At 48.0% G+C, this 15,783-nt stretch overlaps 1 protein-coding gene across 3 annotated transcripts; it reads right to left on the minus strand.

Annotated features, from left to right (window-relative positions):
• Positions 1-486: 486 nt before the first annotated feature.
• SLC39A3 (solute carrier family 39 member 3) lies at positions 487-10,620 on the minus strand. 3 transcript variants are annotated; one of them, XM_024210195.3, is made up of 3 exons: positions 10,588-10,620; positions 7,143-7,494; positions 487-6,556 (listed from the first exon to the last, which is right to left on the minus strand). In XM_024210195.3, exons 2-3 carry the CDS (start codon positions 7,347-7,349, stop codon positions 5,816-5,818), a joined length of 948 nt encoding a protein of 315 aa, XP_024065963.1. In that variant the 5' UTR covers positions 7,350-7,494; positions 10,588-10,620; the 3' UTR covers positions 487-5,815. The 3 variants fall into 3 exon arrangements, with proteins under 3 accessions (XP_024065963.1, XP_024065964.1, XP_024065962.1); XM_024210196.3 differs by lacking the exon at positions 10,588-10,620 and adding an exon at positions 7,616-9,841; XM_024210194.3 differs by lacking the exon at positions 10,588-10,620 and having other exon boundaries at positions 7,143-9,841.
• Between the last annotated feature and the right edge of the window lie 5,163 nt (positions 10,621-15,783).

Here is a 15,783-nt window from a genome sequence, read left to right on the forward strand (position 1 = left end):
GCTGGATAGGCGCTACCAGAACACAAATACAGAACCACCACCCTGGCTGCAACCGTCCTAGTTTACTCAACTAGATGCCGTGGGTCAATTCACCGGGACCGTGTGCCTGGGACAGTCATGGCAGTGCAGAGCTGTAAAACCAACCCACCCAGATGAGAATGGGGGCCTGGTGCACCCACAGAGCACGGGTATAAATGCCTGTGGAAGGCAACGAGCAGTTGGCCCCCATAAGCCAAATTCCTACCTGGAATAAGCAGACAACTCCAAGTGGCTTCTGTGGTTAGTCAGGCCCAGGGTGTAAATCTGGAACTGGACCATGGCATGGAAGGCTCTGGTTGCATCGGGGCCCCTTACCCACAAGCTCAATGCACACCACTGCATGTGTACGTCACGGGGAATCATCCGGAGAAGCAGCCTGGGGCGTGGCGTAACAGGCGCAGCGGCCCAGAAACGTTAAGAACTAAACAAGTGAACGAAACAAATCAAGAAAAGAACAAAGTGTTTATTGGGAGCAGTTGTCAGCGTTCTGCTTTTCTAAACAAAATAACAACCGTACAAATAACCACCACAAGTTGCCCGCGCAGTTAAATAAATATTCCCATCACACACTCGGGTGGCTCGTTCTGGGGCACAGAGAGTAACAGGAAAAGGTGTGACCTTAGACAGCGCTTTTAGCAACCCCGCAGCCCTGATCCACCTGCAAAACGGGCCACCTTTGTGGCTCTTAAGGGGTTAAATCCCAAAGTCTATCAAAACAGAAACCTGCCTTGATTGCAAAGGGCTCGCCCCTTCCATCAGCCCAGCTGGAACCCTGGAAACTGAGGACTGACCAGCACCCCTCGCCCCACGTGTGCCAGGCTGGCTCTAAAGGGTACTTCTGCAGGAATATTAACAAGTACAATCAATCCTGCGTTGAGGGTTGGGACTGCATCCAGCACCAAACCTCGGTCCATACCAGGAGGGCTTTCAATTCACTTTCCTCTTCTGTGCACACAATCTCTTGCACAAGAGCAATCCCCACAGTGTCAGCCCCTCTCTGTGTGTGTGTGTGTGTGTGTGTGTGTGTGTGTAAACAATCTGAAAATGCCTTTAGCCCTTTGCTAATAGCTTGGGGTACACCAAGAGATTTGCCCGTCCTGAGCAGATGACCCTTGGACACCACAGAGTTCTTTTAAAGAAATCTCGTAGCTAGTGTTGTCTGCTTTGGCATTAGGACTTTAACCCCAACCCCTCCGCTAGGAGACAAACACATCTCTCCGGACAGAGCCACAGAAGGGGACAGTGAAGATCAGGGATGGGGGACTTGGATGCCAGGAGGGCAGATGGGCCAAGAAGAGATTCTCCCCCTTACAAAGGGATCCCCAGAAGGTCAGAGAACTACAATCTAAAATGCCCAACGAGGCCCAGTGGTTAAATACTCATTTAAATCCAGATAGCCCCTGATTTTCTAACCCATGTTATCTGACATTTAGATCTGTCCCATATTAGATATTAATACCGACACCAGCATTCCTATTTACAACCACCGCCCTGTCCCATTTATAAAGGCTGCAGATGTGTCTGCCTAGCCCTTGCTTAAAAAAAAAAAAACACCAGGGACTGCCTCTTCTTCCAAGGAGTCGTCTGTATGTGGCAACCACAGCACCGGGACTATGCCCCTGTTCGCACGTATCCATTTAGGATGTGACACAAGCACTGAAGAACCCCAGTGCGCTCTAAAATTCACTTCCCATGGAGCCCTCCTCGCTCTTAAACTCAGAGCAGCTGATGGATTTTCGCTTAGATTCTATTCAATTCATTGCATTTGTCTAGCTCAAAAACACATTACCCCGGACCACAATGAAATACGGTACAGAGGCAGGGTAAGAAGGGTCAGTCAGCGCGTCTGGGAACCAACAATCATATGGACACACAACACAGACAACAATCAGAACTTCCTCATGCCCCACAGTGTACTCAATTATTTGTCCCTTCATTAGGGCCGATTTTCTGATCGGATTTGTGCTATTGCAGGGTCCCTCTGTATGGATCCGACTGCAGAATCGAGACATACGCTTGTAAAATAAACTATTTTGAAACTGAAATCTACACCAAAGCGGTACAGTTCACTTGGTCTTTAACAGAAGGTGAAAATCGGATATCTGATTGGAGAACACACCTTCTGCCCTGCCGAGGGGATGTTTCCACTAACAGGTTAGCTATCTCTCTCTAACCACAGCACTATTCCCGAATTGACACTCCTTTGGAGAAACCCAGCGTTTATGAGAGAGACGAAAATGGGAGTGACATTTTCAGAGCCATTCGAGTTCCCTGAACTTTCACCGTTCTTTCTAGTCTGGGCCGGGAAGGCAACTGCGCTAAAGCCAGGTATTTCTCCTTGTTACAAAGACTAGTTTTAAGTTTGGCCATTGTCTCCTTTTGTGTCGTGGGGTGTGTCTACTGGGGGGCCGAGGCACCGAGCCTGGGTGAATTGACTCTGGCTTGCGGGGCTAGAAATGGCAGTATAGACATTCTTGATACAAGAAACTGCAGGCTGAGCGGTAGCTAGAACAAGTTAAAACCTCGGCAGACCAAACACATCATCCCAGGGGCCCGGATGGGATCCACGTGCACGTCTACATCACTCATCCCACGCTGGAAAGGAGGAGCCCTTCCTCTACATGGTATGTGTGCGCATGACATTCAGTGAGAGGAGCTGAATGACCCCGCGCCTGCCCCAGTTTAACTCCGGCCATGTAAACGGCTGCAAAGGCCCTTCTACCATCTGATGCGACTGGGAGGATTTCAGCACGGTGCAGCGCCTGGGCCGGACCTTGCAGCTCCCTGTCCATAAAGGCCAGCAATCTGTCCTGAGATCTTGCTACGAGAACGTCAAGATGAAATCAAAGCCACGTTCCATGGAAGGAAACCTGCAGCACTGGCCGGGGGGACGGGACGGGACGGACACGTGCGCACGCACAAACACATGCCCAGAGCCACGGGGCAGCTTTCCTGTGTGTCCCAGCAGAGAGTAAGTCATCTCGCCTGCACTCCTGAAGAGGCTTCCTGCAGGCCTGAGCCAGGCACCCACTCAGCAGTAGCAGGGTGGGGGACGGATGCTGACAGAAGATGCTGCTAACTTCCCAGAGAAGGAAACGTGGACTCTTGCTCTCTCCTCTGGACAAACTCTGCAGAGAGGGGCGCTTAACCCAGACGTACCACTGAGCAAGTGCATCTTTCTGGGCCAGGAAATCTATTCCTGGTTTGGACTGGGGTAGGCACGTTCCTGCAAATCACTGGAGCTTTGCTGGGATGAGCCTTGGCTATTGATTTAGCTTGAGAGCATCCTTCAGACTGTGGATCACTTACAGGGAGACGCTCCATCTCCTACCTTGCTCTGATTAACATTCAGCAAATACGAGGGGCTCCTACAAGCGCTGGCAGAGGTGCGTGGGAGCTCCAGTAAAAAGGCAGCCACTGCCAGTGGTTGTGGTTCGCCACAGGAGAGAGGCAAATCCGGATACCACCTGGGGATTTTGGCTCCTCTTACAGGAAAGAGCTGACGACAGAAGGGAGAGCCAACTCTGCTGCACCTCGCTTCTCCGGGTCACGTTACCCCAAAATACGCAGCCCCAGTCACAGTCAGAGCATAAGAGAATTGACAGGCCTGTACATGTGACAGTCTGATAGAGACTGCCGCTCCCACATTGTAATAGCAGCCCTGCCTGGCCAGCTAAGGGTTGGAGGATGGGGGAGGTTCCTGAATGTGGAAGTGGAGGAAAACAAAATGCTCTTGAACAAATGGGCAAGTGAAAACCCTGGCACTCAGACACCGCCCACTTCCACTGTCTGGGAGGTGCTCAAATCTTCTGGCTGCCTACCTGCAGGATGGAGCCTGGGCAGGACAAAAGGGTCTGCAGCCAGACGCAGACCAGCAGCAATACCCATCCCACCTTTGATTTACAAAATGAACAACATAAAAGCAGCCCCCTGTGAACTGCCCGTGGCCTCACATTAAAGCCCACATCAAACCCGTTGGGGTCCATTCTCACTGCACGCACCACCCCTTTTTAATGATAATACTCAGCACTTCCGTAGCTGGGACATTAACTGGCTAATTCTCACAACACCCCCAGGAGGCAGGATAAATAGCCCCTTTTTACAGAGGGGGAAAGACCTATCCAAGGTCACTCAGGGCTTCTGTGGCAGGGTCAGAATTGAACACAGAACATCTGGACTCATCCCCCAGGTTTCAGTCACTCCAGTGGTGAGGACGATTCAAGATCCAAACCAAACGGATAGATTCCCGGATACTAAGGTGGCGTGGGAGAGCAGGAAAGAATACAATCTATCCTATCTCACGGCATCAAAGACCCCGAAGGATACTCCCTTGCCACTCGTGTTTTACAGCCGTTGTGTAGTTTGCATATCTGATTGAATGTTTTTTACACGCAGAAATAGCCAAGTCATTATGGACACTATGCCTGTCTCGCCATCAAAACCAGAGGCCAGAATGAAGGACGAGCGATAGAAGCAGCAGGATAGGCTGTGACTGCAGCACAGGAGCCAAACCTCCATGTGGTGGCTAGCTCTGAGTGAGAAAACAGAGAGAACGTTTGCAATGCCACCTGCCCACAATTCTGTATTTGGGCACCAAATTGGCACATCAAGCCAAACTGAATTTTAATTGGCCCTTGCTAACTGGGGTCATCTGAGGCCTAAAATTAGCCCCTCCCCATTTCTTCCAAGTAAGATTAATTAACTCTGGTGTTCTGTAGCAATTAAAATATTGGTTGCCGGACACCATCAGTTGGTCCTCGTCAGTCACCATATGGGACAGATGTGCCGGTATAAGAGAGAAGCAAACACGTTAGCACAAAGAAGACGTGGCTTTGGGAGAGCCATTTCAGATCCATCCAAGGGTGACCCCCCCACAAACCAAAATCCACCTCAGACAATTGAAATGACCGAACTATGGATTCTGGAAATTGCAAACATCCATTTGTACAAATTCAAGACCATGTAGCCAGAGCTCCCTGGATGCTTTGGAAAGGATTTTGGATTTTAACGCTACATTTTCCAAAGTGATCATTACCCAAACTCCTAGAGATTCACAACAGTGACTGTGCAATGAAGGGCCAGACAACAGTGATGGAACGTGACACGTGGGGGTAAAAAGGACTCTGGCCTGTTTCTTTGATTAATCTCTCAGGAACAATACCGACCCGATGGACTTTGTGTGGGTTAACGGACGCTCTGCCACCAGAGGATCCTGGCCCAAATCACACCTAAAAGACATTTGTTGTATCCCAGAACAGTTGATATTTTTGGCAGGTAATAACACCAGCCAGGTTTCTACTCAAAACTAAACTGGTACAAGCAGCTTAGTGCTGTCTTACGCTCCATTATCCCAGCCCGCTTTCAGTTTGATTTCTCCATTGCTTTTCACCTCCTCGGAGCCCAGAGCCTGAAGGCAGGAGACACAGGTTATCCTGTGCTGGGGGGTGGGATCTCTAGACAAATAGCAGAGCGCACAGCTGACAAGGTCCCTTCGGAGGCAACGTTACAGCCAACTACTTCACCACGACCTCCAGCAATCCCTGCACCAACTCCCCAACCCATTGTTCCAATGCCACACGAAACCTCTTTTTGGACACTACTCAATCTTATTTTCTGTGCACCCCTAGGGAACAATTCTCCCTTTGCCAGGTCGATGCGTAAACACCCCCCAGACTGTGGTGTTCCTCTGCGTCCCTACTTGGCTGGAAAGGGGTCTTGTTCTCGGCACCATTTACAACGGGGAGGAGTCGGGGTTTACTGTCCGTCGCTCCAGCCTTCACCACTTGAAAAAGACGAGCAACGCCAAGGCCGTGTAGCCCAAGACCAGGAAGAGGACCTTCAGCAGGCGATCATTCTTATCTTCCAGTTCCTTTGCCAGGATCTCAAAGAAGGTGACGAACAAGAAAGTTCCCGCAGCAATGCCCTGTAAGAGCACAGAAGCCACGCTGCTGGCCACGTTCTGGGCGCTCTCGATGCCCATGCCGATCCCAATGCCCAAAGGAATCATCAAACTCACCGTAAGTGCTAGCTTGGCAGCGTCCTTCAGTGTTAATGAGATCTTAGCCATGCTGATGCCCAGTGCCACAGCCACCAGCGTCTCGTGGATGGCCACGCCCAAGAACAGACTCATAACTTTGTTTCCTTCCTCCTGGAGGCCCAGGGCCAGGCCCTCAAAGATGGAGTGGGCAGACAAGGCAAACACCAGGCTGAAGAGCCGCAAGGGGCTGGATTGGGAAAGCTCCTGGACGTTCAAGCCATGGCTGTGGGAGTGGTGGCTGTGCTCATGGTAAAGCGTGCGCCCTCTGGAAGATGCTATGAAGGGGCTCTCATATTCTGAGTCGCTCCCGACGTCTGAGCCGGCGTTGAAGGTCTCCAAGTCGATGAAGGAAGGCTTCTCCTTCCGAAAGGTCAGGATGAGCTGCTCCACAAAGACAGTCATAAAGAAGCCCAGCAGCATGATGGTCTCGGCCAGGGGGTAGTCTGTGGTCACCTTCCCAAGCTTGAGAACTTCTTGAAGCTGGAACAAAGGAAAAGGAATCTGCAGTGAAACTGGCTGTGTCGTTCACCATTAAAAATGACATGGGGGACTCCTCCCTAAACTTGAAAAGTTTTCAATGTAAAGGCCGGAACCACAGCAGGTTCCCAACCACGGGCATTCGCTAGGGTACATCAGGCTTGTGTTACTGGGTCTCTAGGATCCTCCACCTTGCTTTAAGGATCAGCCTCTTCCCGGGGTTCCCATGGCTTCTGTTTAATGGTGTGCACTTTAATATGCAATGAAGCTGGGACGGCCTAGTCTCATAATGATGAGTCTGGGGTTAAGGGCAGCCCATGCATGTGCCTTTGTAGGACTGGGATTAGGAGAAGCCCCTATGTGGAGATGTTGGGCACTAGCTGGCAGAGCAGAGGGTTTAGTCTGATAACGTGGTAGCTTCCTGAACACGCTGGGAAACCCATAGCACCATTATCATATCGGACAACATCTTCAAAGCAATATCATCTGAAAGCAGAGACTCTCCCAAATCCCCGCATCAGAACAGAAGGGACTATCCGGAGTCATTACAGCTGCAAGACAAAACCCCAACGAGTTTGCCCACAGCTACCTTTTCTCGTACGGCGGGGAGCAAGGCGTTGAAGCAGGTGGCCAGGAAGACCCCTCCTCCGAAGGAATTGCAGAGGGCAATGACCTTTCTGGAGCGATGAGCTTTCTCATAATCCGCTTCTATTATCTTGACGGGCAGGAGGGACCCAAGCAGCATGAGGAAAAAGACCCCCAGCAGACAGAGAACTTTGACTGCTTTGATATTCATCTTGTCTCCCTGGAGAATGTCCCCTGCCAGGGACTCTGTGAAAAGTGAGTTTGCTGGGGTCCTTCAGATAGTTACTTTAATTGTTACATCAGCATTTAAACAGCAAAAACAAGTGTCCAGAGAATCATGCTCCTGAGCTCGCTAGCTGTGGAAAGGAGCAAGACAAATGATATTTTCCTATGTAAATAAATAGTTATACTATCTAACAGAGCGCCTTTCATCCCAAACTTGCATTTCAGTCTATACACAGGAATTACGTCACTCACCACTAAAATGCAGCCATCTCTAGAGCGGAGGGAACCAAACAGCTAGCACGCACAAATGGGGATAGGGAGGTAAGCAGAGAAAAGGGAAATTTTCAAAGTTAGGACACAGGGCAAACTCATAATCCTGTAAAAAGCACCACCGGATCTTTCATACTGAAGAGAGACAGCCTCCGTTTTTAAGGCACCATCAGAGACCTAGGCACAGTAAAATGCAGAGAATGTAGGTACCAATCCTGCAATTGGATCCACATGGGCAGAACTTTGCACCCACCAAAATCCAACTGCAGGATAAGGGCTTTAATTCAAGCCACCTCGGAAGAATATTACTTCACCTAGGGTATGTTGTTGAAATTACACTTTTACCAATTATGTGGTTTTCTTTTTAAATTTTACTTAGCTGGGTCAATTTCAGTTTCTTATGCCCGGATTGCAATGTAGCTATGGTTGGGCTGAAAATCCTGCTGCAATGTTTGGGCTGCCAATTCTGCAGGTGAATGGCTGAATTATTTAAAAAGCCTGTTTTAAATTAAATGAATAAACAATCCTGAAATCATGTATGTTATTAGGGTTTGAAATATGATTAGTTTTGTTTAGCAAAAACCTAAACCATCTGTAGTATGCCGCTTTAAAGGGAAGCCCTAGGCAGAAATTCAGTGTTTATTCTTTATTTTCTCATACAGAACAACAACAGAGTGGGTGAAAGAACGAACAGATGGTAGCTTCGCAGAAGACAAAGATGTAAAACTCAAGCTCCCTGGATCATTATAAACAATTTACTCTGAAACATAAAAGTTTCCCCCCCCACATGGCATATGCAGCCAGGGTGCAATTTGTATCCCACAAAGCACTTTAAAAGAAGAAATGGGTTAAATTAAGATTAAACATTTTTTAAAGGTATACGATCATCAATGATGTTTCCCTTGAGATCTAGAAATTAGGAAGAAGCACAGCTAAGATTCTAGCCCACTTCCCTTATCTATTACACTGAACTAAGTTACAAAGTCAAATCAACGGCATGTTGAGAGGTTCTTACTGCCGTGACTCAAAGGTAAAGAGTTCCTTACGGCCGGGAGCACTCAGCAATCTGAACCACAATATATTTCACTCTAATGAACAAAGAGAAAATGTTCATAGCCATACCAATGCTCAAGCCAATGATGGACAAGGTAGATAATTGGATACCTGGTTACTGGACCAGCAAATGAGATTGAAAACAAAAAACCTTGGGGCTACAGATTTCCTTGGTCTGGGTTATTCTACACTTTTGTTTATTTAAAAAAATTAAATGGCTGTGGGTCTGGTAAAAGGATTTAGGGCCTTTCATCTGTAGGTTAACAGTTCCAATTCAACCCCAAGCCAGTAGTGAATTAAAGGGGTTACTGTCTGATGGCTGTCTGGTGGTGTGTGTGAAGTGAGTTGCTGGATCTCAGTCAAGTTTTCGGTGGAGAGGCATGCCCAATCATGAAAAAATACCTTTGTCAACAAGTGGGCCAACCGGTTCCATTTTCAAACTTGGCAGAGAAGCCAAAGAGTGAACAAATTCAGAGAGAGAACTCCTCTATCATGTTTCCAAGGTGGTCCGTCCAGGTCAGGGCTTAGGTACATTGCCAGTAAGGTTGATCTGCCACTACCTTCACTGTACCTGATCTGTAGCTAGAGAGAACTTCATTCTCCAGAGTTGTCAATCCTGAAGAAAGTATCTTCCCCAATGCATGTGTATTAAAACATATGTTTGTCTAACTAAAGGTAACATATTCAACATTAGCTGTCTTGCCTATACTGAATTAGCAATCAAAGTCCACAGAGGATTCTGAATATACACTCCGATTGGAAACACCCTTAGTTTCTTTGGAGCAACCCACAATCTTTTAAGAACAGTGTATTACTCCTCTGCAGAATGTCTTCCTTTCTGAGCTGCATGGTTCTAATAGCAGAGGGGAATTACCATTTTGTAGATAATTTCTCCCAGAACAAAATTGTTGCATTATAACATTGTACCAGACCCAAAGACTGTTTTAATGCCCCCTCTCTCCCCCTGAAAAGGCACACGAAAACTGGACTGGTGACTTGAAAAAAGGGACAGTGACGAATCAAGTTTGCCATTTGTAAATGCTTTGATCTCCAGGAGAAAGTCGATATGATGTTCTGATCATGCTATGTTGTCATACAATCAAGACCATGCTGGGATCCCTGAAAATATTTGGGAAGGTTGTTAATGCCTGTAACTCATATGACAGCCCTATCAAACGGGGCTGGGCACGGCACATTTAGATTGAACAGTCTTCTGACAGAGGATGGTAGCTCCTGCGTTCCTAGGGCATCAAAAATGCTGACCCAAGACATGAGGGTTGGAACCCCAACGGCATTTTCTAGCTGCTGCGGCTAGTCCCTCATTTGGGGGGGCTACTCTCCACCTAGCTTTGCTGCCTCCTCAGAGCATAGTGCTGTTGGGTCACTACACCATCACACTGCCCCCACAGTATGGCCGGACATCTTAAAGCCCTGCCAGCCTTGGGATGTGGGGGGACATCCCACCCGCCTCACAGAGCTGGGCCGTAGCAGGATAAAGTCGCCTCGTTTTGCATCCAGGCGGCAGCACGACCCCTGTCTTTGCCCCTCCCCATCCCCTCAAACTAGCCCCTTGGTCCCTGGGGCCAGGCTCGCCCAGCACCAAGACTACGTGGCCACCTGCCCCAGGGGCCCCTTGGCCACCCCCAGCTCCTTGTCTCCGACTCCCAGGAGGCCCAGGGCTCCTAGACCCTCTAATGACCCGTCCCCAGGCTTCCACCCAGGGCCTGGATCTCTCATGCCAGGCTCCCCCCGCCCCCCTAACCTCCCCCTCTGTCCCCACCTGACCTCCCCTCTAAATCCCCCCCCCCCACCCGCCGGCCCCCCCCCCCACCCCCCCCCCCCCCCAACAGGGCCTTGTCCCCCAGCGCGCCCGGGTTCCGGGACGGTGCCTCCTCACTTACCTTCGGGATCTTTGGCCGGCTCCACGCCCAGGCAACCCCCCAGCCCTGAGGTCCCACCCTTTCCGGAGACGTCCACCTGTGATTGGCTGCTGGGGACGCCAGGCGAGCAACCGCCATTTCTCACTGGCTGGAGGGGACGCCAATCAGCGTCTCTGGCCTCGCCTACCCATGAAGCCAGGACAATGCCCGCCCCCCCCCTCCGGGCTCCGGGGTGCGTCGCTGATGAGGGCCCGAGGAGAAACAAGAGCCCGCTGTGAAAGGTTCCGGTGCCTGTTCTAGAGGCTGCAGAGCTGTCCAGGGGCAATTGGTGCTGAAAGTGGCATTGTACGTATGGGGCTGGTGGTTTCAGCAGGGGAGGGCAGAGGTGCTGGAACTAAGGGTGCTGCCGCTCCCCCGAGCTTGAATTGGTTTCTATTATATAAAGGAGTTAGAGTTTGGGTCAGTGGCTTTCAGCACCCCCTGCTATATCATTTGTTCCAGCAGCACTGGGGAGTGGGAGGAGGATTCCCGGGTTCTGCTTTCAGCTCCAGCAGGGACTTCTTTGGTGACCATGAGCAACTCACATCCCCTCCCTGTACTTGTTTCCTTAACTGGAAAACAGGACAAGCACTAGCCCCCCTGCCCCACTACAGTGAACTAGCATCTAAAGTTCTGAGGGACCCTCAGATGAATAAGACTCGAGCAAGAGAAGAATGGTGGTATCAGCGTGAGAACAGCAGCTTTCAACAGAGGCCTCTGCTCTGAAAGAGAAAATGCTTGAGCAGAAGCTGTTAGCAAAGTTCAGCAACTGCCTTGCTAGAGGGGAGTCTCAGTCTACCACAACAGTAGACACCAGCCAGAGCCCAGGTGGCTCACAATGGGGAGACGGAACATTTTAGCCCTACGTCCGTCATTAGAACAGACAAGGTGGGAGTGAATGAACATAGCAACCTGCAGAATATGAAGCAATGGAGTAGGGGGCACTCAGGGCAGCAGCCAAACATCCACATCACAAAGAAACACCAGCCTCATTGGTGTGGACCAGTTCCCTGGCTCTCTAAGCAGAGAGGTGGAGACAACGGAGACTGAACCCTCAGTTCTAGAGGTGACACTGCCGGGATACAGGACTGAGACACAGTGGTGGAGGTAGTGTCTATAGGAACAACCAGCACCACCACTTGTGCTGCTGTCCTGGTGAGAAGTTAGAGGACTTCGTTCTCATGGGGGAGTAAGTAGGTCCTCTCCCTTAAAAATAAAAATTCTAAACACAGAACCTTCCTCTCTCTGCATTGTAGGTGGATGGTCAAGAGTGAGAGGTAAGTGTCTCCTCAAATACTCCATCTAGAGGTGCTCCTTAGGGCATGACTCATCTTCCAGCTTACAGGTCTGGATTTCTGCTCCCAGGAAAAGTCCTACTATTGCATTTGCAAACAGAAAAGGCAGTTTGCTCTGCACCTCTGACTGCACAAACAGTTGCACAGGGGCTATGGTGAAATCCGGCTGACACATTCACCCACAGCTTAGGAAATGTCCACCTGTACTAAATATTCTCCCAACCTTTGGCAAAACTGCTGTAAATACACAAGGCAAGGAGCAGTTCAACACCTGTAAGTGATGGTGGGTACCCTAGGTACTCTCTCCCCACTACATCAGTTCTGCACCTGCCAGGCTACCGGAGGAGGCCTTCACATCTCCACAAACCCTTGGCCTTATAGGTAACAGCAAATATTTTGATGCACGAGATGCTGTTTTCCAATGAATTTTGTTTGGAAAGAAGATCAGAATCCATGGGATGTAAAATAAATGCATTTTGTAGGACATCATAAGAGGGGACGGGCAATGGCCGCTAGTATTGGATGGGTGTACACACAAAAGAGGAAGAGGAATTGGTTTGGCTAGATTAAGAACACATACCTAGGAACAAAAAGGAAAACATCTAGGCTGAATACCAAGGAAAAACTTTCCCAACGAAGAGCTTTTCAACTGTGAAGAGCTGCAAGGGAGGTAATGGAAGCCCCATCATTACCATGTGGACTGTATTAAGAATACATACTGTCAGGGATGATCATGAATTGAGTGCAAGGTGGGGAGAAATTGACGCTATTCCTTCAACCACACATCTTCATCTCAAAACAGCTGTGCTTCTGGCACAAACTGGGCACTGAAGATCCTGCATGGGGAAGAGCCAAGTAGCATTTCTATCAGCTGACACATGCTCATGTAATAGTAGCAAAGCTGAAAAGCCAACAAGCCAAACCGCATTTCCCAGTCTGAGGGGTGGAGGTAGAGGAGAAACGAAACCTGCTTCTTTTCAAGCAAAGGTTTGGGAGGCTGGGGGCAAGAAATCCTCTCAAGCTAATTGGAAATCTGCAAAGATGATGAAAGGCAACTGGCTTTGTAAAACAGAAGGCTCTGAATACACAGAGGTGCTGTTGGGAAGGACAGACATTTACAGCCCTGAGCAGAGGAGACAGTACAGTGAGACAGGAAGGCACAGGCTGCACCAAGGTAACAGCAGGTGCTCTGCTCTATGGGGCGGTAAGATGAATGATGAAGCAGGGCTGGTCTGTCAGGGCTGCTCAGTGGAAAGGAAAGAGACAACAGAACTTTTCCCTTTGCCAGATCCCAAATGAGACAGACCCAAGAAACCTTTGCTTTTCCCTATTTACATCTGGCCGCCTTTTGTGCCGGAGGGCTCAGTGGCTGGCTGAGATTACAGTGGGAAGGTGGGAACTGGGGGGAAAAGATGAGGATACTTATAGTTAACATCATAGCTACATGAATTTAGTTGATAATACTGTAGCACTTAGAAAGCACAACCCAGGATCAGGGCCAAGGGACATTGTGGAGCATGTATTTCTCTAAGAACCTCACCAGGCTCAAACTTACCAAGCACTGGTGAATTAAGACCAATATTCACTACTGAAGTTCACCTCTAGGAATAGAAATGAGAGGCATAGCAGCACCTTAACTGGAAGCTTCAAGTTTCAAATTGAGAGTCCAATTTCTCCCTGGGACTACTCTAGTTTAAGGGATGGACTTTGTCCACGGGCTGAGTTTCATAGTTTGTAGTTTCATAGCTGGTGACAGAGCCACAGAAATTGTTTCTTGTTGGGAGCGAAGTTATAGTCAGGCCTGACAAAGCCTGTTCTGTAGATCTGCATCTTTCTTACACCTGCGCAAAGTAATCATGCTTGTGAGGAAAACAGAAGCTACAAGTAACTTCAAAGCCAGAAAAGACCAGTTTGTTTCCAGGGTGGGGGCCTGGTTATGGAACTGGAGGCCACAGCTCTGGCTTAGAACCTCACTGTATCCATTGAGGCATCGGCTATGAATGCTGCTGCCAGGGAAACTTTTGTTAGACACACACCTTTCACCCAGCTGCAGGAATGCAATGCTACTTTGCCATTGAGAAAGACTTAAACTGGAAGGTTAAAAAAAAACCTTCAGTATCTGTGAACCACTGTTTAAAAAAAAAAAATCACACCAAAAGGAGGAGAGAAAGAGAGTTAGCCAATGGCTCCCACACGGAAGTTCTAAACTGCAAGGACATCACGCAGTTTCACTTTCTAGGTGTTTTATCTTTATAATATAGTGGTGGGGGGGTTAAAATAAAAACATTTAAATGCATTAGTTAGTTTTAAATGTAGCACTGCAGGTGCTGCATGTGAACTGCCAGCCACAGAAGGTCCCAGGGGACAAAGTGAAAGCCTCACCAAAGCAAAAAGTTCTCTGCACGGGGTACACGCAGTGAGAGGAGTTGCACCCCTTCAGCTCATGAGATGGACTGTAGATGCAGGTATTCCAGAGAGCTAGACATGACGAAATAGTAGCTGTTTTCCACATGCTACATTGGATCATCCAATCACAGCAGTTTCCTATAAAGTTAGAAGATGGGGGGAGAAAGTTTGAAGCCCTAAGAACAGTCTTAAAATGCCATGCCCGTTCTTGAACAGTCCATAATAAAATGTGTGGTGAGGTGGATGTTGTTTTTACAACACTGAATTTAAAATAACCTTTGGGTAACGCTCAAAAAGACACAAGAAAATAAACATGGTGACAAGACAACCCAGGTGGGAAAGACGCATAAGGAACCAAAGCAGTAAAGTCAGTCAAAAAAAGGGAAATGAAAGCAGAGTGCAGTCCCCCGGGAGTGATTCTTGAATTGTGATCTTACAGCAGCCTCGAAAAGGGACGAGAGACCCCGACCACTGCTCACGCAAGAACACGCTGCAATGTGTCCTGCCTTGCTGACATAAGAGGTTTTACTTAATGTGAAAAAACATCATAAAATATTCTACTCTAATCAAGCCACACGAAAGGGACATCACCAGCCTGAAACCTTATTGCTTAAAAATATTGAATTTAAAGTAATCTCTAGCTCCACAACTGCCCCATAGCTTTGTGGTTCTACAATTTCATGTTCCTGGTTGTAACTGTTTCTTCTCTCATTACTTTGGGAAAGACCCACCTAAACAAAGGACACAGACTCTAAAAGGGAAAGCAACAAAACTGTCTTTATACAATGCTGTCAAATGCACAAAATGAAACAAGAATAAGACATTGTTTGTTTCACTGAGCTCTTTCATTTCAAGTAATCTTGGGTGTTACTGATAAAAATCTTGAGACAGAAGTATGATTTTTAAATTGATAGTGTCCCTTTAAAACACATCCTTACATGTATCTAAAAAAAACTACTGCTAAACTGCAATAGTTTAAGGGAAGAATTTAGGTCCAATATTTTCCAGGAGTTTAAGTAATAATCAGCTATTGCAACATTTAATGATACATTTCCACCAATTTAAAAAAAATTGCTATGGGACCAGTTAATTTTCAAAGTAGCAACATTCCCCTGGTTGCAGCACACTGCCAATGTAGGACACCCAGAGTGAAACTGATTAAAAGCTGCATATAAATGAAGTGAAACTGACTAGCCTATTTTCAACGGCCAAGCTGAGTCAATAGTAAATAAGCTGCATGAAACGGAAAATTAGAATATTTTAAAATGTAAATTGTATCGGTCTAAGGTGGAATTGGTAACAAATGGAGACACAGATTGCTAAGTAGGTTGTGAATTTTAGCTGGCATCTCTCCCTTGTTATTAATGTTCAATGTAACTTATAAAAGATCCTGTCAGGTTTCTCTTGCCAAATTGCTTAGAAATATGCAGGGAGACAGTTTCAGGTAAAAGAGAAAAACAAGCAGCAAAGAGGGGTA

The sequence above is a fragment of the Terrapene carolina genome, unplaced genomic scaffold (assembly GCF_002925995.2).
Source record: "Terrapene carolina triunguis isolate 2854851 unplaced genomic scaffold, T_m_triunguis-2.0 Scaffold194, whole genome shotgun sequence".
NCBI lineage: Eukaryota > Metazoa > Chordata > Testudines > Emydidae > Terrapene > Terrapene triunguis.

Excerpts from the sequence above, each read along its gene's own strand:
- SLC39A3 (XM_024210195.3), bottom strand. The coding sequence starts at position 7,349 with ATGAATATCAAAGCAGTCAAAGTTCTCTGTCTGCTGGGGGTCTTTTTC. Across the intron at positions 6,557-7,142 it reads TCCCCGCCGTACGAGAAAAG|CTTCAAGAAGTTCTCAAGCT; the intron begins GTAGCTGTGGGC and ends CCTTTGTTCCAG.